At 43.5% G+C, this 22,799-nt stretch overlaps 1 protein-coding gene across 6 annotated transcripts in view; it reads left to right on the top strand.

The window, feature by feature from the left end:
- Positions 1-22,799, top strand: part of LOC115173051 (attractin) — a 184,580-nt gene that overhangs the window by 124,431 nt on the left and 37,350 nt on the right. For 3 of the 6 annotated variants that reach the window (XM_029731038.1, XM_029731033.1, XM_029731032.1), the window contains 4 exons: positions 3,524-3,576; positions 5,121-5,215; positions 5,447-5,525; positions 16,061-16,218. In XM_029731038.1, coding sequence (XP_029586898.1) covers positions 3,524-3,576; positions 5,121-5,215; positions 5,447-5,525; positions 16,061-16,218 — 385 coding nt within the window. The remainder of the gene's footprint in view (positions 1-3,523; positions 3,577-5,120; positions 5,216-5,446; positions 5,526-16,060; positions 16,219-22,799) is intronic. The other 3 variants (XM_029731036.1, XM_029731035.1, XM_029731034.1) reach the window with 3 other exon arrangements.

Here is a 22,799-nt window from a genome sequence, read left to right as displayed (position 1 = left end):
TCACCTGTATAACTAACTAACTAACTCAGTACAGTTCAGACCACTATCACCTGTATAACTAACTAACTCAGTACAGTTCAGACCACTATCACCTGTATAACTAACTAACTAACTCAGTACAGTTCAGACCACTATCACCTGTATAACTAACTAACTCAGTACAGTTCAGACCACTATCACCTGTATAACTAACTAACTAACTCAGTACAGTTCAGACCACTATCACCTGTATAACTAACTAACTAACTCAGTACAGTTCAGACCACTATCACCTGTATAACTAACTAACTAACTCAGTACAGTTCAGACCACTATCACCTGTATAACTAACTAACTAACTCAGTACAGTTCAGACCACTATCACCTGTATAACTAACTAACTAACTCAGTACAGTTCAGACCACTATCACCTGTATAACTAACTAACTAACTCAGTACAGTTCAGACCACTATCACCTGTATAACTAACTAACTAACTCAGTACAGTTCAGACCACTATCACCTGTATAACTAACTAACTCAGTACAGTTCAGACCACTATCACCTGTATAACTAACTAACTCAGTACAGTTCAGACCACTATCACCTGTATAACTAACTAACTCACTCAGTACAGTTCAGACCACTATCACCTGTATAACTAACTAACTCACTCAGTACAGTTCAGACCACTATCACCTGTATAACTAACTAACTCACTCAGTACAGTTCAGACCACTATCACCTGTATAACTAACTAACTCACTCAGTACAGTTCAGACCACTATCACCTGTATAACTAACTAACTCAGTACAGTTCAGACCACTATCACCTGTATAACTAACTAACTAACTCAGTACAGTTCAGACCACTATCACCTGTATAACTAACTAACTAACTCAGTACAGTTTCAGACCACTATCACCTGTATAACTAACTAACTCAGGACAGTTCAGACCACTATCACCTGTATAACTAACTAACTCAGGACAGTTCAGACCACTATCACCTGTATAACTAACTAACTCAGTACAGTTCAGACCACTATCACCTGTATAACTAACTAACTCAGTACAGTTCAGACCACTATCACCTGTGTAACTAACTAACTAACTCAGTACAGTTCAGACCACTATCACCTGTATAACTAACTAACTCAGGACAGTTCAGACCACTATCACCTGTATAACTAACTAACTCAGGACAGTTCAGACCACTATCACCTGTATAACTAACTAACTCAGGACAGTTCAGACCACTATCACCTGTATAACTAACTAACTCAGGACAGTTCAGACCACTATCACCTGTATAACTAACTAACTCAGTACAGTTCAGACCACTATCACCTGTATAACTAACTAACTCAGGACAGTTCAGACCACTATCACCTGTATAACTAACTAACTCAGTACAGTTCAGACCACTATCACCTGTATAACTAACTAACTCAGTACAGTTCAGACCACTATCACCTGTATAACTAACTAACTCAGTACAGTTCAGACCACTATCACCTGTATAACTAACTAACTCAGTACAGTTCAGACCACTATCACCTGTATAACTAACTAACTAACTCAGTACAGTTCAGACCACTATCACCTGTATAACTAACTAACTAACTCAGTACAGTTCAGACCACTATCACCTGTATAACTAACTAACTCAGGACAGTTCAGACCACTATCACCTGTATAACTAACTAACTCAGTACAGTTCAGACCACTATCACCTGTATAACTAACTAACTAACTCAGTACAGTTCAGACCACTATCACCTGTATAACTAACTAACTAACTCAGTACAGTTCAGACCACTATCACCTGTATAACTAACTAACTAACTCAGTACAGTTCAGACCACTATCACCTGTATAACTAACTAACTCAGTACAGTTCAGACCACTATCACCTGTATAACTAACTAACTAACTCAGTACAGTTCAGACCACTATCACCTGTATAACTAACTAACTAACTCAGTACAGTTCAGACCACTATCACCTGTATAACTAACTAACTAACTCAGTACAGTTCAGACCACTATCACCTGTATAACTAACTAACTCAGTACAGTTCAGACCACTATCACCTGTATAACTAACTAACTCAGTACAGTTCAGACCACTATCACCTGTATAACTAACTAACTCAGTACAGTTCAGAACACTATCACCTGTATAACTAACTAACTCAGGACAGTTCAGACCACTATCACCTGTATAACTAACTAACTCAGTACAGTTCAGACCACTATCACCTGTATAACTAACTAACTCAGTACAGTTCAGACCACTATCACCTGTATAACTAACTAACTCAGTACAGTTCAGACCACTATCACCTGTATAACTAACTAACTAACTCAGTACAGTTCAGACCACTATCACCTGTATAACTAACTAACTAACTCAGTACAGTTCAGACCACTATCACCTGTATAACTAACTAACTCAGTACAGTTCAGACCACTATCACCTGTATAACTAACTAACTCAGTACAGTTCAGACCACTATCACCTGTATAACTAACTAACTCAGTACAGTTCAGACCACTATCACCTGTATAACTAACTAACTCAGTACAGTTCAGACCACTATCACCTGTATAACTAACTAACTCAGTACAGTTCAGACCACTATCACCTGTATAACTAACTAACTCAGTACAGTTCAGACCACTATCACCTGTATAACTAACTAACTCAGTACAGTTCAGACCACTATCACCTGTATAACTAACTAACTCAGTACAGTTCAGACCACTATCACCTGTATAACTAACTAACTCAGTACAGTTCAGACCACTATCACCTGTATAACTAACTAACTCAGTACAGTTCAGACCACTATCACCTGTATAACTAACTAACTCAGTACAGTTCAGACCACTATCACCTGTATAACTAACTAACTAACTCAGTACAGTTCAGACCACTATCACCTGTATAACTAACTAACTAACTCAGTACAGTTCAGACCACTATCACCTGTATAACTAACTAACTAACTCAGTACAGTTCAGACCACTATCACCTGTATAACTAACTAACTAACTCAGTACAGTTCAGACCACTATCACCTGTATAACTAACTAACTAACTCAGTACAGTTCAGACCACTATCACCTGTATAACTAACTAACTCAGTACAGTTCAGACCACTATCACCTGTATAACTAACTAACTCAGTACAGTTCAGACCACTATCACCTGTATAACTAACTAACTCAGTACAGTTCAGACCACTATCACCTGTATAACTAACTAACTCAGTACAGTTCAGACCACTATCACCTGTATAACTAACTAACTCAGTACATGTCGACCTAGTTATTCTTCTCATTCTATATCTTTCCTTTCATTTCTCACGCTTTTCTGTCATTATGATCCTACCCTGCTGTGTAGTCATTGACTGCATGGTTTCAGAGTCAGTTGTTAAGTCACAGAAGGATTCATATAAGTTATATATTTACGCTTCACGTTGTTGTTTCAAAATTTAAATCCTCTCTTTTATTCCCTTTCCTCTGCTTTCCCTCAGGTGTGAGGTGGAGAACCGTTACCAAGGAAACCCTCTGAAAGGAACGTGTTACTGTAAGTGGAACTCCAATCTACATTGAGAGTAGAACATCACGCTGAGGCTGAGTCCTTCAGAGGAGAACATCACGCTGAGGCTGAGTCCTTCAGAGGAGAACATCACGCTGAGGCTGAGTCCTTCAGAGGAGAACATCACGCTGAGGCTGAGTCCTTCAGAGGAGAACATCACGCTGAGTCCTTAAGAGTAGAACACCACACTGAGGCTGAGTCCTTCAGAGTAGAACATCACGCTGAGGCTGAGTCCTTCAGAGTAGAACATCACGCTGAGGCTGAGTCCTTCAGAGTAGAACATCACGCTGAGGCTGAGTCCTTCAGAGTAGAACATCACGCTGAGGCTGAGTCCTTCAGAGTGGAACATCACGCTGAGGCTGAGCCCTTCAGAGTAGAACACCACGCTGAGGCTGAGTCATTCAGAGTAGAACATCACGCTGAGGCTGAGTCCTTCAGAGGAGAACATCACGCTGATGCTGAGTCCTTCAGAGTAGAACATCACGCTGATGCTGAGTCCTTCAGAGTAGAACATCACGCTGAGGCTGAGTCCTTCAGAGTAGAACATCACGCTGAGGCTGAGTCCTTCAGAGGAGAACATCACGCTGAGGCTGAGTCCTTCAGAGTAGAACATCACGCTGAGGCTGAGTCCTTCAGAGTAGAACATCACGCTGATGCTGAGTCCTTCAGAGTAGAACATCACGCTGATGCTGAGTCCTTCAGAGTAGAACATCACGCTGATGCTGAGTCCTTCAGAGTAGAACATCACGCTGATGCTGAGTCCTTCAGAGTAGAACATCACGCTGAGTCCTTCAGAGTAGAACATCACGCTGAGGCCGAGTCCTTCAGAGTAGAACATCACGCTGAGGCTGAGTCCTTCAGAGTAGAACACCACGCTCAGGCTGAGTCCTTCAGAGTAGAACATCACGCTGAGGCTGAGTCCTTCAGAGTAGAACATCACGCTGAGGCCGAGTCCTTCAGAGTAGAACATCACGCTGAGGCCGAGTCCTTCAGAGTAGAACATCACGCTGAGGCCGAGTCCTTCAGAGTAGAACATCACGCTGAGGCCGAGTCCTTCAGAGTAGAACATCACGCTGAGGCCGAGTCCTTCAGAGTAGAACATCACGCTGAGGCCGAGTCCTTCAGAGTAGAACATCACGCTGAGGCCGAGTCCTTCAGAGTAGAACATCACGCTGAGGCCGAGTCCTTCAGAGTAGATCAATGTGATAACCATAGACACTATAGTAATATTGATGAAGATCAATGTGATAACCATAGACTCTATAGTAATATTGATGAAGATCAATGTGATAACCATAGACACTATAGTAATATTGATGAAGATCAATGTGATAACCATAGACTCTATAGTAATATTGATGAAGATCAATGTGGTAACCATAGACACTATAGTAATATTGATGAAGATCAATGTGATAACCATAGACACTATAGTAATATTCAAGATCAATGTGATAACCATAGACTCTATAGTAATATTGTCCCCTGCTGTGTCTGTTCTAACGTGTAGCTGTGTTTTATCTCCCTACCAGACACCCTGCTGATAGACTACCAGTTCACCTTCAGTCTGTCTCAGGAGGACGACCGATACTACACCTCCATCAACTTCGTAGCCACACCCGAGGAGGTAGGACCACACCCACACTGCTGGGGTCAGAGGTTAGGGGTCAGGCCACGCCCGAGGAGGTAGGACCACACCCACACTGCTGGGGTTAGGGGTCAGGCCACACCCGAGGAGGTAGGACCACACCCACACTGCTGGGGTTAGAGGTTAGGGGTCAGGCCACGCCCGAGGAGGTAGGGTTTAGGGTTAAGGTCAGATCATTTATCTCCTCATCCCTCCCTCTCTCCTCCGCAGCAGAATCGTGATCTGGTTGTTTTCATTAACGCCTCCAAGAACTTCAACCTCAACATCACCTGGGCTGCCAGCTTCACAGGTAACACACCTAAACACAGCTCCACAGGTAACACCTTAACACAGCTCCACAGGTAACACACCTTAACACAGCTCCACAGGTAACACCTTAACACAGCTTCACGGGTAACACACCTAAAAACACCTTCACGGGTAACACACTTTAATACACCTTCACGGGTAACACACTTTAACACACCTTCACGGGTAACACACCTAAAAACACCTTCACGGGTAACACACCTAAATACACCTTCACGGGTAACACACTTTAACACATCTTCACGGGTAACACACCTAAATACACCTTCACGGGTAACACACCTAAAAACACCTTCACGGGTAACACACCTAAAAACACTTTCACGGGTAACACACCTAAAAACACCTTCACGGGTAACACACTTTAACACACCTTCACGGGTAACACACCTAAAAACACCTTCACGGGTAACACACTTTAACACACCTTCACGGGTAACACACCTAAAAACACCTTCACGGGTAACACACCTAAAAACACCTTCACGGGTAACACACTTTAACACACCTTCACGGGTAACACACCTAAAAACACCTTCACGGGTAACACACCTAAATCACCTTCACGGGTAACACACCTAAATACACCTTCACAGGTAACACACCTAAATACAGTGAGGGGAAAAAAGTATTTGATCCCCTGCTGATTTTGTACGTTTGCCCACTGACAAAGAAATTATCAGTCTATAATTTTAATGGTAGGTTTATTTGAACAGTGAGAGACAGAAAAACAACAAAAAAATCCAGAAAAACTCATAAAAAATGTTATAAATTGATTTGCATTTTAATGAGGGAAATAAGTATTTGACCCCTCTGCAAAACATGACTTAGTACTTGGTGGCAAAACCCTTGTTGGCAATCACAGAGGTCAAACGTTTCTTGTAGTTGGCCACCAGGTTTGCACACATCTCAGGAGGGATTTTGTCCCACTCCTCTTTGCAGATCTTCTCCAAGTCATTAAGGGTTTTGAGGCTCACGTTTGGCAACTCGAACCTTCAGCTCCCTCCACAGATTTTCTATGGGATTAAGATCTGGAGACTGGCAAAGCCACTCCAGGACCTTAATGTGCTTATTCTTGAGCCACTCCTTTGTTGCCTTGGCCGTGTGTTTTGGGTCATTGTCATGCTGGAAAACCCATCCGCGACCCATTTTCAATGCCCTGGCTGAGGGAAGGAGGTTCTCACCCAAGATTTGACAGTACATGGCCCCGTCCATTGTCCCTTTGATGCGATGAAGTTGTCCTGTCCCCTTAGCAGAAAAACACCCCCAAAGCATAATGTTTCCACCTCCAGGTTTGACGGTGGGGATGGTGTTCTTGGGGTCATAGGCAGCGTTCCTCCTCCTCCTCCAAACACAGCGAGTTGAGTTGATGCCAAAGAGCTTCATTTTGGTCTCATCTGACCACAATACTTTCACCCAGTTGTCCTCTGAATCATTCAGATGTTCATTGGCAAACTTCAGACGGGCATGTATATGTGCTTTCTTGAGCAGGGGGACCTTGCGGGCGCTGCAGGATTTCAGTCCTTCACGGCGTAGTGTGTTACCAATTGTTTTCTTGGTGACTATGGTCCCAGCTGCCTTGAGATCATTAACAAGATCCTCCCGTGTAGTTCTGGGCTGATTCCTCACCGTTCTCATGATCATTGCAACTCCACGAGGTGAGATCTTGCATGGAGCCCCAGGCCGAGGGAGATTGACAGTTCTTTTGTGTTTCTTCCATTTGCAAATAATCGCACCAACTGTTGTCACCTTCTCACCAAGCTGCTTGGCGATGGTCTTGTAGCCCATTCCAGCCTTGTGTAGGTCTACAATCTTGTCCCTGACATCCTTGGAGAGCTCTTTGGTCTTGGCCATGGTGGAGAGTTTGGAATCTGATTGATTGATTGATTGATTGATTGATTGCTTATGTGGACAGATGTCTTTTATACAGGTAACAAGCTGAGATTAGGAGCACTCCCTTTAAGAGTGTGCTCCGAATCTCAGCTCGTTACCTGTATAAAAGACACCTGGACCCCAGAAATATTTCTGATTGAGAGGGTGTCAAATACTTATTTCCCTCATTAAAATGCAAATCGTTAAAATCAATCAAATCATACAAATCCTCTCCCAATGAGAATGTGTTCTCAGTCAACCTACCTGGTAAAATAAGGGTTAAATAAATAGTGATAGCAATACATGGTTAAAACATCTACAGAAAAGACAGAAATGCCAACAGGGGTGGGGCTACGGGGTCTATTCAGAACCACATTCCTATAAATACTGTTGAAGTTATATGGCTACAGGTTCATCTGCCTCACCTAAAGCCCATTCTGGTGGTAAGTTGCTATAGACCACCAAGTGCTAACAGTCAGTATCTGGATAACATGTGTGAAATACTTTGAGGTATATTTTCTGGGTGACTTTGTTTTTCCCTCCATCAAGCTGCCCCACTCAAGAAAAAGCTTCAAACTGTAACCAGTGCCTGCAACCTGGTTCAGGTTATCAGTCAACCTACCAGGGTAGTTAAACACAGCACAGGAATGAATTCATCAACATGAATTGATTATATATTTACTAATGCGGCAGAATTCTGCTTTAAAGCCGTATCCAAATCCATAGGATGTAGTGATCACAATATAGTAGCCATATCTAGGAAAACCAAAGTTCCAAAGGCTGGGCCTAATATAGGGTATAAGAGGTTATACAAGAAGTTTCGTTGTGATTCCCATGTTATTGATGTAAATAATATGTGTTGTGTAATGTGGAGCTACCAGACGCTGCACATTTATGAAAATGCTTCTTCAAGTTACTAATAAGCACCCATTAAGAAAATGTCTGTAAAAACTGTTAAATCCCTGTGGATTGATGAGGAATTGAAAAATGGTATGGTTGAGAGGGATGAGGAAAAAGGAATGGCAAATAAGTCTGGCTGTACAACCGATTGGGAAACGTACTGCACATTGAAAAGTCATGTGACTAAACTGAATAAAAAGAAGAAACTACACTATGAAACAAAGATAAATTATATAAAGAATGATGGTAAAAAGCTTTGAAGCACCTTAAATTACATTTTGGGAAAAAAGGCAAACTCAGCTCCATCATTCATTGAATCAGATGCTCATTCATCACAAAACCCACTGATAATTCCAACCACTAAGGTTTTTTTAATTGGCAAGATACTAAGGCCTGACATGCCACCAACATGCCGAACCTACACATCCAACTATAATTATGAAAGACAAACATTGTCATTTGGAATTCCCAAAGTGAGTGCGGAATAGCTGAAAAAATTGTTATTGTCTATCAACAATGACAAGCTACCGGGGTCTGACAATCTGGATGGAAAATTACTGAGGATAATAGCAGACGATATTGCCACTCCTATTTACCACATCTTCAATTTAAGCCTACTAGATAGCGTGTGCCCTCAGGCCTGGAGGGAAGCTAAAGTCATTCTGCTACCTAAGAATAGTAAAGCCCCTTAACTGGCTCAAATAGCCCACCAATCAGCCTTTTTCCAAACCTTAGTAAACTTCTGGAAAAAACTGTCTTTGACCAGATACAATGCTTTTTCACAGTAAACAAATGGACAACAGACTTTCAGCATGCTTATAGGGAAGGACACTCAACAAGCACAGCACTTACAAATGCCTGATGATTGGCTGAGAGAAGTTGTTGATAAAACGTTTGTGGGAGCTGTTTTGTTAGACTTCAGTGCGGCTTTTGACATGATCGATCAGTCTGCTGATAGAAAGACGTATGTATTATGACTTTACACCCCGTTATAATGTGGATAAAGAGTTACTTGTATATGGATGACTCAACACTATACACGTCAGCTACTACAGCGACTGAAATGACTGCAACACTTAACAAAGAGCTGCAGTTAGTTTCAGAGTGGGTGGCAAGGAATAAGTTAGTCCTAAATATTTCTAAAACTAAAAGCATTGTATTTGGGACAAATCATTCACTAAACTCTAAACCTCAACTAACACTTAATATGTTGTGAAAAGTGTTATGAAATGTCATGTGATATTTTTTTATTGTATTTAACTGCCTTAATGTTGCTGGACCCCAGGAAGAGTAACTGCTTCCTTGGCAGGAACTAATGGGGATCCTTAATAAACCCCAGGAAGAGTAGCTGCTCCCTTGGCAGGAACTAATGGGGATCCTTAATAAACCCCAGGAAGAGTAGCTGCTGCCTTGGCAGGAACTAATGGGGATCCATAATAAACCCCAGGAAGAGTAGCTGCTGCCATGGCAGGAAGTTTCTGCATGCTGCCATGCTTTCTCTCTCTCTCTCTCTCTCTCTCTCTCTCTCTCTCACAGAAACCAAAGATAATAAGAGAAGACAAGATGAGTGTGGTCTGTTTATAGTATGCATGTTGAAGGGGGTGTGTCGTCTACCATCGTTCACATCCCGCCATTCATTTCCAGAAGTTCTCAAAAAAGAATTGTGAACCCTTACTCACCTCATTTTGTTATAACATCTTTGGTCCGACAGACGATTACAGTGAAACCCAGAATGCATTGTATGTCAACAAACATGGCGCCACACACAGCTGGAATTAGCTTAGCTCATCATAATCAGTACAAACTTCAAAAAAGTATTTTACACACATATGTGCCCATTACAATCTATGCAAGAATCGGAATGTATGATTAATCACCGGTACTTGAAAACATATGAATAAAACAGTAAATATATAAATAATTACCACAAAAAATTTTCTGATAGTTATTTATTGATATAAATGGTGTGTGCAGGCAGTCAATCACATAACCTCTCACTCTGAGCCATTCAGTGTTGTTGTTTCTGTCTGTAGCTAGTGAGCTAAGCTGTAGCATTAGCAATGTCTGTCAAAAGGAGACACCTCACAAATGCAGAAATTCTGGATATTTTCTTTTTTTTAGTAGAGGAGATCAATCGCTATGCCTTGGAGCTACAAGAGAAGAGAGAGCCAGGAGTGAGGGGGGAAACTTGCTAAATGGGTGATAACTCAATTATTGAAATGTATACCTTCCTGATGACAGTCCTTCTCATGGGGATAGTAAAGAAGAACTCCCTAAGAGAATACTGGAGCACAGATCCTATGTTTGCAACTCCCTTCTTTGCCACCCTCTTTTCCCAAGACCTCTTCCTAGTTCTGCTGCGATGCTTGCATTTCGTCAACAATGCTACTGCCATCCTAAATGACCCGTAATACAAAATAAGAAATGTTCTTACCAGCCTGACATCAGCATTTGGTCGGGTCTTTGTGCCATACAAGGACCTACGCATTGATGAATAACGGATGTTAGGGAAAGGTAGGCTGGCGTTCCGTCAATATATTTCCTCCAAAAGACAGGTTTGGAGTTCTTTGTCATGTGCGACGTGAAGACAGGATTTGTCCAGGATATTATAGTTTACACAGGGTCCACCACTGACATCCAACATTATGAGGGGCTTGGGGTGTCCGGGTCCGTGGCTCCTCATCTCAGCAAGGGACACACTTTGTACAGTTGAAGTCGGACGTTTACATACACTTAAGTTGGAGTCATTAAAACTCGTTTTTCAACCACTCCACAAATTTCTTGTTAACAAACTATAGTTTTGGCAAGTCTGTTAGGACATCTACTTTTGGCATGACACAAGCCATTTTTCCAACAATTGTTTACAGACAGATTTTCACTTATAATTCACTGTATCACAATTCCAGTGGGTCAGAAGTTTACATACACTAAGTTGACTGTGCCTTTAAACAGCTTGGAAAATTCCAGAAAATGTCATGGCTTTAGAAGCTTCTGATAGGCTAATTGACATAATTTGAATCAATTCGAGGTGTACCTGTGGATGTATTTCAAGGCCTGCCTTCCAACTCAGTGCCTCTTTGCTTGACATCATGGGAAAATCAAAAGAAATCAGCCAAGACCTCAGAAAATAATGCTAGCCCTCCACAAGTCTGGTTCATCCTTGGGAGCAATTTCCAAATGCCTGAAGGTACCACGTTCATCTGTACAAACAATAGTATGCAAGTATAAACACCATGGGACCACGCAGCCGTCATACCGCTCAGGAAGGAGACGCGTTCTGTCTCCTAGAGATGAACCTACTTTGGTGCGAAATGTGCAAATCAATCCCAGAACAACAGCAAAGGACCTTGTGAAGATGCTGGAGGAAACAGGTACAAAAGTATCTATATCCACAGTAAAACTAATCCTATATCGACATAACCTGAAAGGCCGCTCAGCAAGGAAGAAGCCACTGCTCCAAACCCGCCATAAAAAACGGTTTGCAACTGCACATATATTGAAGCAACATCTCAAGACATCAGTCAGGAAGTTAAAGCTTGGTCGTAAATTGGTCTTCCAAATGGACAACGACCCCAAGCATACTTCCAAAGTTGTGGCAAAATGGCTTATGGACAACAAAGTCAAGTTATTGGAGTGGCCATCACAAAGCCCTGACCTCAATCCTATAGAAAATGTGTTGGCAGAACTGAAAAAATGTGTGCGAGCAAGGAGGCCTACAAACCTGACTCAGTTACACCAGCTTTGTCAGGAGGAATGGGCCAAAATTCACCCAACTTATTGTGGGAAGCTTGTGGAAGGCTACCTGAAACGTTTGACCCAATTTAAACAATTTAATGGCAATGCTACCAAATACTAATTGAGTGTATGTAAACTTCTGACCCACTGGGAATGTGATGAAATAAATAAAAGCTGAAATAAATCATTCTCTACTATTATTCTGACATTTCACATTCTTAAAATAAAGTGGTGATCCTAACTGACCTAAGACAGGGAATTTTTACCTGGATTAAATGTCAGGGATTGTGAAAAACGGAGTTTAAATGTAGGTGTATGTAAACTTCCGACTTCAACTGTATGTGGACAATTGTTACAACAGTCCGACACTCTTCCAACAGCACAGGAGCCTGTGGCACAGTCAGGTCGAACAGGAAGGGGTTACCGGCATTCGGATGAAGAGAGGGGAGGTGGAGTTCAAGGAGAACGGTCAACAGCTGGCAGTAAAGTGGCATGACAAACGAGACGTCCATGTCCTCTCCACTGTCCATACAGCAACCATGTCGGCCACAGGGAAGGTAGACCACCTGACGGGAGAGAGAAAGATCAAACCAGACTGCGTGCTTGACTATCAAATCAAATTTATTTATATAGCCCTTCGTACATCAGCTGAAATCTCAAAGTGCTGTACAGAAACCCAGCCTAAAACCCCAAACAGCAAGCAATGCATGTGAAAGAAGCACGGTGGCTAGGAAAAACTCCCTAGGAAAAACTCCCTAGAAAGGCCAAAAACCTAGGAAGAAACCTAGAGAGGAACCAGGCTATGAGGGGTGGCCAGTCCTCTTCTGGCTGTGTCGGGTGGATATTATAACGGAACATGGTCAAGATGTTAAAATGTTCATAAATGACCAGCATGGTCAAATAATAATAATCATAGTAGTTGTCGAGGGTGCAACAAGCACGTCCGGTGAACAGGTCAGGGTTCCGTAGCCGCAGGCAGAACAGTTGAAACTGGAGCAGCAGCATGGCCAGGTGGACTGGGGACAGCAAGGAGTCATCATGCCAGGTAGTCCTGAGGCATGGTCCTAGGGTTCAGGTCCTCCGAGAGAAAGAAACAAACAAAGAGAGAAAGAGAGAATTAGAGAGAGCATATTTAAATTCACACAGGACACCGGATAAGACAAGAGAATACTCCAGATGTAACAGACTGACCCTAGCCCCCCGACACATAAACTACTGTCTGAGACTATAACCTTAAAATGGGGGCAGTGGATTAGGCGGACATGATAAACAGCTTTGTGGAATGCACTCAGAAAACGACCAAGTGGTATAAGATTTTTCCATCTGATCGCGTCTGCCCTCAATGTTCACCACCAACTAACAGGCGAGATAATTACTGAACAAGGAATTTTTTTGTAATTGGACTTACAGTTCACTTGAAAATCACATACAGAAACTATTAATGTAGTAAGGCACTTACTTTGATAGAAACGCAGCCTGGATTTGAACCAGGGTGTCTGTAGTGACCCCTCTCGCACTGAGACGCCGTGCCTTCGACAGCTGCGCCACTTAGGAGTCGTAAGGCCAGGGTAGCTTCGAAATACAACACGCTAATACTTCTCTGTGGCAATTAGCATTGTTTTACAGGGAATATACACACATTATGCTCCATACATACAGTGAGCTACAGTAGAAATGACACAGAAACTACTATAACGTAACAAGGCACTTACTTTGATAGAAACGCACACATTTCCAAAGTTAATATTGGTAAGGAAAACAATGACTGCAATGAGGGCAACAGACAGATAATGTGAACACGAGTGCAGATCCTGTTCTGACGGGACATACGCAAATGTCTCTGGCTTGAACTGCACAAACAATTGCGAAGTGCTTGGGGAATTTTGTCCGGGTCATAAATGTCCAAAACGTTTATTGTCCGCAAAAGTAAAAATGACTACTTTTATGTGAATGAATGAGGCGGAACACACCTCAATTCAAACTGTTCTTAGAAAATAAAAACTTGTTAGAAAATCATTTGAAATTGAAAACAGCCTATAAATAATAGCAGGCAGCATGCCTTGGTTTGACGGCAGCGCAGATTAAATGGACTGTTACGTAACAATCACATTCTGGAATGGAGAGAAGGTTCTAACATCACGAGCATAAAGAAACTCTGGGGCGACCGTTAGAGATATTTGGAACTCGCACATGAAAGGGTTAATAAATACAGAATTCCTTAACCTGTTGAGGACAGATGTTCCGCTAGCAGAACCCCTAGCCAACAGCCAATGGTATCGCACAGCGCGAAATACAAAACCAACTAAAATACCAAAATTCAATTTTCTCAAACAATCAACTATTTTACACCATTTTAAAGATAAGACTCTCGTTAATCTAACCACATTGTCCGATTTCAAAAAGGCTTTACAGCGAAATCAAAACATTAGATTATGTTAGGAGAGTACATAGACAAAAATAATCACACAGCCATTTTCCATGCAAGCATATATGTCACATAAACCCAAACCACAGCTAAATGCAGCACTAACCTTTGATGATCTTCATCAGATGACACTCCTAGGACATTATGTTATACAATACATGCATGTTTTGATCAATCAAGTTCATATTTATATCAAAAAACAGCTTTTTACATTAGCATGTGATGTTCAGAACTAGCATACCCACCGAAAACTTCCGGTGAATTTACTAAATTACTCACGATAAACGTTGACAAAATACATAATTATTTTAAGAATTATAGATACAGAACTCCTTTATGCAATCACTATGTCCCATTTTAAAATAGCTTTTCGGCGAAAGCACATTTTGCAATATTCTGAGTACATAGCTCGGCCATCACGGCTAGCTATTTTGACATCCGCCAACTTCGGGATCACCTAAACTCAGAATTACTATTAGAAAAATTGGATTACCTTTGCTGTTCTTCGTCAGAATGCACTCCCAGGACTTCTACTTCAACAACAAATGTTGTTTTGGTTCCAAATAATCCATAGTTATATCCAAATACCTCCGTTTTGTTCGTGCGTTTAGGTCACTAACCGAAGGGTAACGCGCAAGCGCATTTCGTGACAAAAAAAATCTAAATATTCCATTACCGTACTTAGAAGCATGTCAAACGCTGTTTAAAATCATTTTTTATGCTATTTTTCTCATAAAATAGCGATAATATTCCAACCGGGCAATGTTGTATTCATTCAAAGACTGAAAGAAAAAAATGGAGAAGTCTCGTGACCACGCATCTCAGTCTCACTGTCCCCAGGCAGACCACTTACAAACTCTGCTGCTGTACTTTGCCCAGAGACAGCAGACACCCCATTCCACTTTCTGGCGGCTTTAGAGAGCCAATGGAAGCCTTAGAAAGTGTCACGTTACATGTAATGTCGATAGAGATGCAACAGAAGGACAACAAATTGTCAGACAGGGCACTTCCTGTATGGAATCTTCTCAGGTTTTGGCCTGCCATATGAGTTCTGTTATACTCACAGACACCATTCAAACAGTTTTAGAAACTTTAGAGTGTTTTCGATCCAAAGCTACTAATTATATGCATATTCTAGTTTCTGGGCAGGAGTAGTAACCAGATTAAATCGGGTACGTTTTTTATCCGGCTGTGAAAATACTGCCCCCTATCCCAAAGAAGTTTTAACACACCTTTATATACCTTCACAGGTACCAGACCTTAACAGACCTTCATAGGTAAAACACTTTTATACACTTTCACAGGTAACACAACTTAACACACCTTCACAGATAACACACCTTTATATACCTTCACAGGTAACACACCTTTATATACCTTAACAGGTAACACATCTTCACAGGTAACAAACCTTTACACACCCACATACTGCAACATTTTCAATCTCATTCCAAACTTCTACTAGTGAGTGAATAAAATGGGTTTCTCTCAACCTTGGTGTGGTGATGATATGTCCGCTGAAAAAACATGTTCTTTCTCTCTCTCCCCCCTCCTCCTCCCCCCTCCTCCCCCTCCTCCCAAAGCAGGTACTCAGACAGGCGAGGAGATCCCCATCATATCCAGGAGTAACATCAAGGAGTTTAAAGACAGTTTCTCCAACGAGAACTTTGACTTCCGCAACAACCCAAACATCACCTTCTTCGTCTATGTCAGCAACTTCACCTGGCCCATCAAGATACAAGTAGGTGACATGAGAGACAACCCAACCCCCAATCCCAACCCCCTCCGATGTGTGGGGGTGTAGAGTGATGCTCCAGCAGCTAACTGCTAGATGTGTGGGGGGTGTAGAGTGATGCTCCAGCAGCTAACTGCTAGATGTGTGGGGGGTGTAGAGTGATGCTCCAGCAGCTAACTGCTAGATGTGTGGGGGTGTAGAGTGATGCTCCAGCAGCTAACTGCTAGATGTGTGGGGGGTGTAGAGTGATGCTCCAGCAGCTAACTGCTAGATGTGTGGGGGTGTAGAGTGATGCTCCAGCAGCTAACTGCTAGATGTGTGGGGGGTGTAGAGTGATGCTCCAGCAGCTAACTGCTAGATGTGTGGGGGTGTAGAGTGATGCTCCAGCAGCTAACTGCTAGATGTGTGGGGGGTGTAGAGTGATGCTCCAGCAGTTAGATGTGTGGGGGGTGTAGAGTGATGCTCCAGCAGCTAACTGCTAGATGTGTGGGGGTGTAGAGTGATGCTCCAGCAGCTAACTGCTAGATGTGTGGGGGTGTAGAGTGATGCTCCAGCAGCTAACTGCTAGATGTGTGGGTGGTGTAGAGTGATGCTCCAGCAGCTAACCGCTAGATGTGTGGGGGGTATAGAGTGATGCTCCAGCAGCTAACTGCTAGATGTGTGGGGGTGTAGAGTGATGCTCCAGCAGCTAACTGCTAGATGTGTGAGGGGTGTAGAGTGATGCTCCAGCAGCTAACTGCTAGATGTGTTGGGGGTGTAGAGTGATGCTCCAGCAGCTAACTGCTAGATGTGTGGGGGGTGTAGAGTGATGCTCCAGCAGCTAACTGCTAGATGTGTGGGGGGGTGTAGAGTGATGCTCCAGCAGCTAACTGCTAGATGTGTGGGGGTGTAGAGTGATGCTCCAGCAGCTAGATGTGTGGGGGGTGTAGAGTGATGCTCCAGCAGCTAACTGCTAGATGTGTGGGGGGTGTAGAGTGATGCTCCAGCAGATAACTGCTAGATGTGTGGGGGTGTAGAGTGATGCTCCAGCAGCTAACTGCTAGATGTGTGGGGGTGTAGAGTGATGCTCCAGCAGCTAACTGCTAGATGTGTGGGGGGTGTAGAGTGATGCTCCAGCAGCTAACTGTTAGATGTGTGGGGGTGTAGAGTGATGCTCCAGCAGCTAACTGCTAGATGTGTGGGGGTGTAGAGTGATGCTCCAGCAGCTAACTGCTAGATGTGTGGGAGGTGTAGAGTGATGCTCCAGCAGCTAACTGCTAGATGTGTGGGGGATGTAGAGTGATGCTCCAGCAGCTAACTGCTAGATGTGTGGGGGGGTGTAGAGTGATGCTCCAGCAGCTAACTGCTAGATGTGTTGGGGGTGTAGAGTGATGCTCCAGCAGCTAACTGTTAGATGTGTGGGGGTGTAGAGTGATGCTCCAGCAGCTAACTGCTAGATGTGTGGGGGTGTAGAGTGATGCTCCAGCAGCTAACTGCTAGATGTGTGGGGGATGTAGAGTGATGCTCCAGCAGCTAACTGCTAGATGTGTGGGGGTGTAGAGTGATGCTCCAGCAGCTAACTGCTAGATGTGTGGGGGGGTGTAGAGTGATGCTCCAGCAGCTAACTGCTAGATGTGTGGGAGGTGTAGAGTGATGCTCCAGCAGCTAACTGTTAGATGTGTGGGGGTGTAGAGTGATGCTCCAGCAGCTAACTGCTAGATGTGTGGGAGGTGTAGAGTGATGCTCCAGCAGCTAACTGCTAGATGTAGAGCGTTTAAAAATATTTATATTCTTCCGTTCAAAAGTTTGGGGTCACTTAGAAATGTCCTTGTTTTTGAAAGAATAGCACATTTTTTGTCCAATAAAATAACATCAAATTGATCAGAAATACAGTGTAGACATTGTTAATGTTGTAAATGACTATTGTAGCTGGAAACTATAGATTTTTAAGGGAATATCTACATAGGCGTACAGAGGCCCATTATCAGCAACCATCACTCCTGTGTTCCAATGGCACATTGTGTTACATAATCCAAGCTCATCATTTTAAAAGGCTAATTGATCATTAGAAAACCCTTTTGCAATTATGTTAGCACAGCTGAAAACTGTTGTCCTGATTAAAGAAGCAATAAAACTGTCCTTCTTTAGACTAGTTGAGTATCTGGAGCATCAGCATTTGTGGGTTCGATTACAGGCTCAAAATGGCCAGAAACAAAGAACTTTCTTCTGAAACTCGTCAGTCTATTCTTGTTCTGATAAATAAAGGCTATTCCATGCGAGAAATTGCCAAGAAACTGAAGATCTGGTACAACGCTGTGTACTACTCCCTTCACAGAACAGCGCAAACTGGCTCTAACCAGAATAGAAAGAGGAGTGGGAGGCCCCGGTGCACAACTGAGCAAGAGGATATGTGCATTAGTGTGTCTAGTTTGAGAAACAGACGCCTCACAAGTCCTCAACTGGCAGCTTCATTAAATAGTACCCGCAAAACACCAGTCTCTAGAAGGCCAGCATCCCGGAGTCACCTCTTCACTGTTGACATTGAGACTGGTGTTTTGCAGGTACTATTTAATGAAGCTGCCAAAAAAATAGCTTTTCTTTCAAAAACCAGGACATTTCTAAGTGACCCTAAACTTTTGAACGGTAGTGTATGTTTAACCGTTATTTAACTAGGCAAGTCAGTTAAGATCAAATTATTATTTATAATGACGGCCAAACCCTCCCCTAACCCGGACGACGCTGGGCAAATTGTGCGCCGCCCCATGAGACTTCCGATCACAGCTGGTTGTGATACAGCCCGGGATTGAACCAGGGTCTGTAGTGATGCCTCTAGCACTGAGATGCAGTGCCTTAGACCGCTGTGATACAGCCCGGGATTAAACCAGGGTCTGTAGTGATGCCTCTAGCACTGAGATGCAGTGCCTTAGACCGCTGTGATACAGCCCGGGATTGAACCAGGGTCTGTAGTGATGCCTCTAGCACTGAGATGCAGTGCCTTAGACCGTTGTGATACAGCCCGGGATTGAACCAGGGTCTGTAGTGATGCCTCTAGCACTGAGATGCAGTGCCTTAGACCGTTGTGATACAGCCCGGGATTGAACCAGGGTCTGTAGTGATGCCTCTAGCACTGAGATGCAGTGCCTTAGACCGCTGTGATACAGCCCGGGATTGAACCAGGGTCTGTAGTGATGCCTCTAGCACTGAGATGCAGTGCCTTAGACCGTTGTGATACAGCCCGGGATTGAACCAGGGTCTGTAGTGATGCCTCTAGCACTGAGATGCAGTGCCTTAGACCGTTGTGATACAGCCCGGGATTGAACCAGGGTCTGTAGTGATGCCTCTAGCACTGAGATGCAGTGCCTTAGACCGCTGTGATACAGCCCGGGATTGAACCAGGATCTGTAGTGATGCCTCTAGCACTGAGATGCAGTGCCTTAGACCGTTGTGATACAGCCCGGGATTGAACCAGGGTCTGTAGTGATGCCTCTAGCACTGAGATGCTGTGCCACTCGGGATCTTAAGGAGCACTGTAGTCTATGGCACTTCAGTCAACAAATTACTTTGGATTTTCTTTTATGCATTGCCTGTTTCATTGGCTGTTGGTAAATAAATAAATAAATAAATGGTTGTTCTTTTAAAAACAGCTTGTATGTGTCTGACTTCATGAATTATTCAACATTAGTGGACAAGGTTGTTCTGGCTCTGAGGACTATAATGTGCCCTTCCTCTCCAACCTGGCATGGTATAATTTCATACAGAATCTTTAATTCTTAATTTATATACTCATCAAAGCTGATCAGGCCCGGTCTTGGCCGATATGCCGCCCTAGGCGAGACAAAGAAAATCCCTGCAAAGTACAATAGTAGCCTGGGCTGTATAGTGTCGGCCCACAATGCACTTTTTATGAATGGCCATGTGGTAGCCTAACATCTGTAAAACAGAAAATGTACCATTAATCACTGTCATTGCACCCCTGAGGCTGGTAACTCTAATGAACTTCTCCTCTGCAGCAGAGGTAACTCTGGGTCTTCCTTTCCTGTGGCGGTCCTCATGAGAGCCAGTTTCATCATAGCGCTTGATGGTTTTTGCGACTGCACTTGAAGAAACTTTAAAAGTTCTTGACATTTTCCGTATTGACTGACCTTCATGTCTTCTCTTTGCTTATTTGAGATGTTTTTGCCACAATATGGACTTGATCTTTTACCAAATAGGGCTATCTTCTGTATACCACTCCTAACTTGTCACAACACAACTGATTGGCTCAAACGCATTAAGAAGGAAATAAATTCCAGGTGACTGCCTCATGAAGCTGGTTGAGAGAATGCCAAGAGTGTCTTCACTATTATAGTGAAAATAAAGTGAAACCCTTGAATGAGTAGGTGTGTCCAAACTTCTGACTGGTATTGTACGTATGGTCAGTGGGGGGGGCAACGTCGTCGATGAACTTATTGATGAAGCCGGTGACTGAGGTGGTAAACTCCTCAATGCCATTGGATGAATCCTGGAACATAGTAAATCAGTCCTGTAGCATAGCATCCGCGACAGTGTTATGAGTGGAGTGGAGACTGGCTATCTCATAGGACATGGTAGTGGTGGTGGAGACTGACTATCTCAGAGGACATGGTGGTGGAGTGGAGACTGGCTATCTCATAGGACATAGTGGAGTGGAGACTGACTATCTCATAGGACATGGTGGTGGTGGTGGTGTGGAGACTGACTATCTCATAGGATATGGTGGTGGAGTGGAGACTGACTATCTCATAGGACATAGTGATGGTGTAGTGGTGGTGTGTAGTGGTGGTGGTAGTGGTGGTGATAGTGGTGGTGTGTAGTGGTGGTGATAGTGGTGATAGTGGTGGTGTGTAGTGGTGATAGTGGTGGTGTGTAGTAGTGGTGATAGTGGTGGTGTGTAGTGGTGGTGATAGTGGTGGTGTGTAGTGGTGATAGTGGGGTGGTGATAGTGGTGGTGGTGATAGTGGTGGTGTGAAGTGGTGATAGTGGTGGTGTGTAGTGGTGATAGAGGTGGTGTATAGTGGTGGTGTGTATTGGTGGTGTGTAGTGGTGGTGTGTAGTGGTGATAGAGGTGGTGTATAGTGGTGATAGTGGTGGTGTGTAGTGGGGATAGTGGTGGTGTGTAGTGGTGATAGAGGTGGTGTATAGTGGTGGTGTGTAGTGGTGATAGTGGTGGTGTATAGTGGTGATAGTGGTGGTGTGTAGTGGTGGTGTGTAGTGGTGATAGTGGTGGTGTATAGTGGTGAGTAGTGGTGGTGTGTAGTGGTGATAGTGGTGGTGTGTAGTGGTGATAGAGGTGGTGTGTAGTGGTGATGTGTAGTGGTGAGTAGTGGGGATAGAGGTGGTGTGTAGTGGTGTGTAGTGGGGATAGAGGTGGTGTGTAGTGGTGATAGTGGTGGTGTGTAGTGGTGATAGTGGTGGTGTGTAGTGGTGATGTGTAGTGGTGGTGTGTAGTGGCGATAGTGGTGGTGTGTAGTGGTGATGTGTAGTGGTGATAGTGGTGGTGTGTAGTGGTGATAGAGGTGGTGTGTAGTGGTGTGTAGTGGTGATAGTGGTGGTGTGTAGTGGTGGTGTGTAGTGGTGTGTAGTGGGGATAGAGGTGGTGTGTAGTGGTGATAGTGGTGTGTAGTGGTGGTGTGTAGTGGTGATAGTGGTGGTGTGTAGTGGTGGTGTGTAGTGGTGATAGTGGTGGTGTGTAGTGGTGGTGTGTAGTGGTGATAGTGGGGTGGTGTGTAGTGGTGGTGTGTAGTGGTGATAGTGGGGTGGTGTGTAGTGGTGGTGTGTAGTGGTGACAGTGGGGTGGTGTGTAGTGGTGGTGGTGGTGTGTAGTGATAGAGGTGGTGTGTAGTGGTGATAGAGGTGGTGTGTAGTGGTGATAGAGGTGGTGTGTAGTGGTGATAGTGGTGGTGTGTAGTGGTGGTGATAGTGGTGGTGTGTAGTGGTGGTGATAGTGGTGGTGTGTAGTGGTGATAGTGGTGGTGTGTAGTGGTGGTGATAGTGGTGGTGTGTAGTGGTGAGTAGTGGTGGTGTATAGTGGTGGTGTATAGTGGTGTGTAGTGGTGATAGAGGTGGTGTGTAGTGGGGATAGAGGTGGTGTGTAGTGGTGATAGTGGTGTGTAGTAGTGGTGGTGTGTAGTGGTGATAGTGATGTGTAGTGGTGATAGTGGTGGTGTGTAGTGGTGGTGTATAGTGGAGACAGTGTAGTAGAGGTCGACAGATTATGATTTTAACGGTCTGGCGTTGGTTGCTGGCATGTCATGCCTAAATTTGCTAATCTTGCCAATGAAAAGCATATTAAAGTAGTTTGCAATATCAGTGGGTTTTGTGATGAATGAACATCTGATTGAATGAATGATGGAGCTGAGTTTGCCTTTTTTCCCTAAATTTAATTTGATGTGCTCCAAAGCATTTTACTATCATTCTTTTTCCTTGTTTCATAGTATAGTTTATTTTTGTTCTGTTTTGTCACATAATTTCTCAATTTGCAGTAGGGTTGCTAATTGGTTATGCAGCCAGACTTATTTGCCACTCCTTTTGCCTCATCCCTCTCAAACATAACATTTTTGTTGTCATTTTCTAAATGGGTGCAAGCTTAT

Source organism: Salmo trutta, chromosome 33 (assembly GCF_901001165.1).
Source record: "Salmo trutta chromosome 33, fSalTru1.1, whole genome shotgun sequence".
NCBI lineage: Eukaryota > Metazoa > Chordata > Actinopteri > Salmoniformes > Salmonidae > Salmo > Salmo trutta.
Note: the sequence above shows the minus strand (reverse complement) of the source record. Positions and strands in the feature narration are given on the sequence as shown.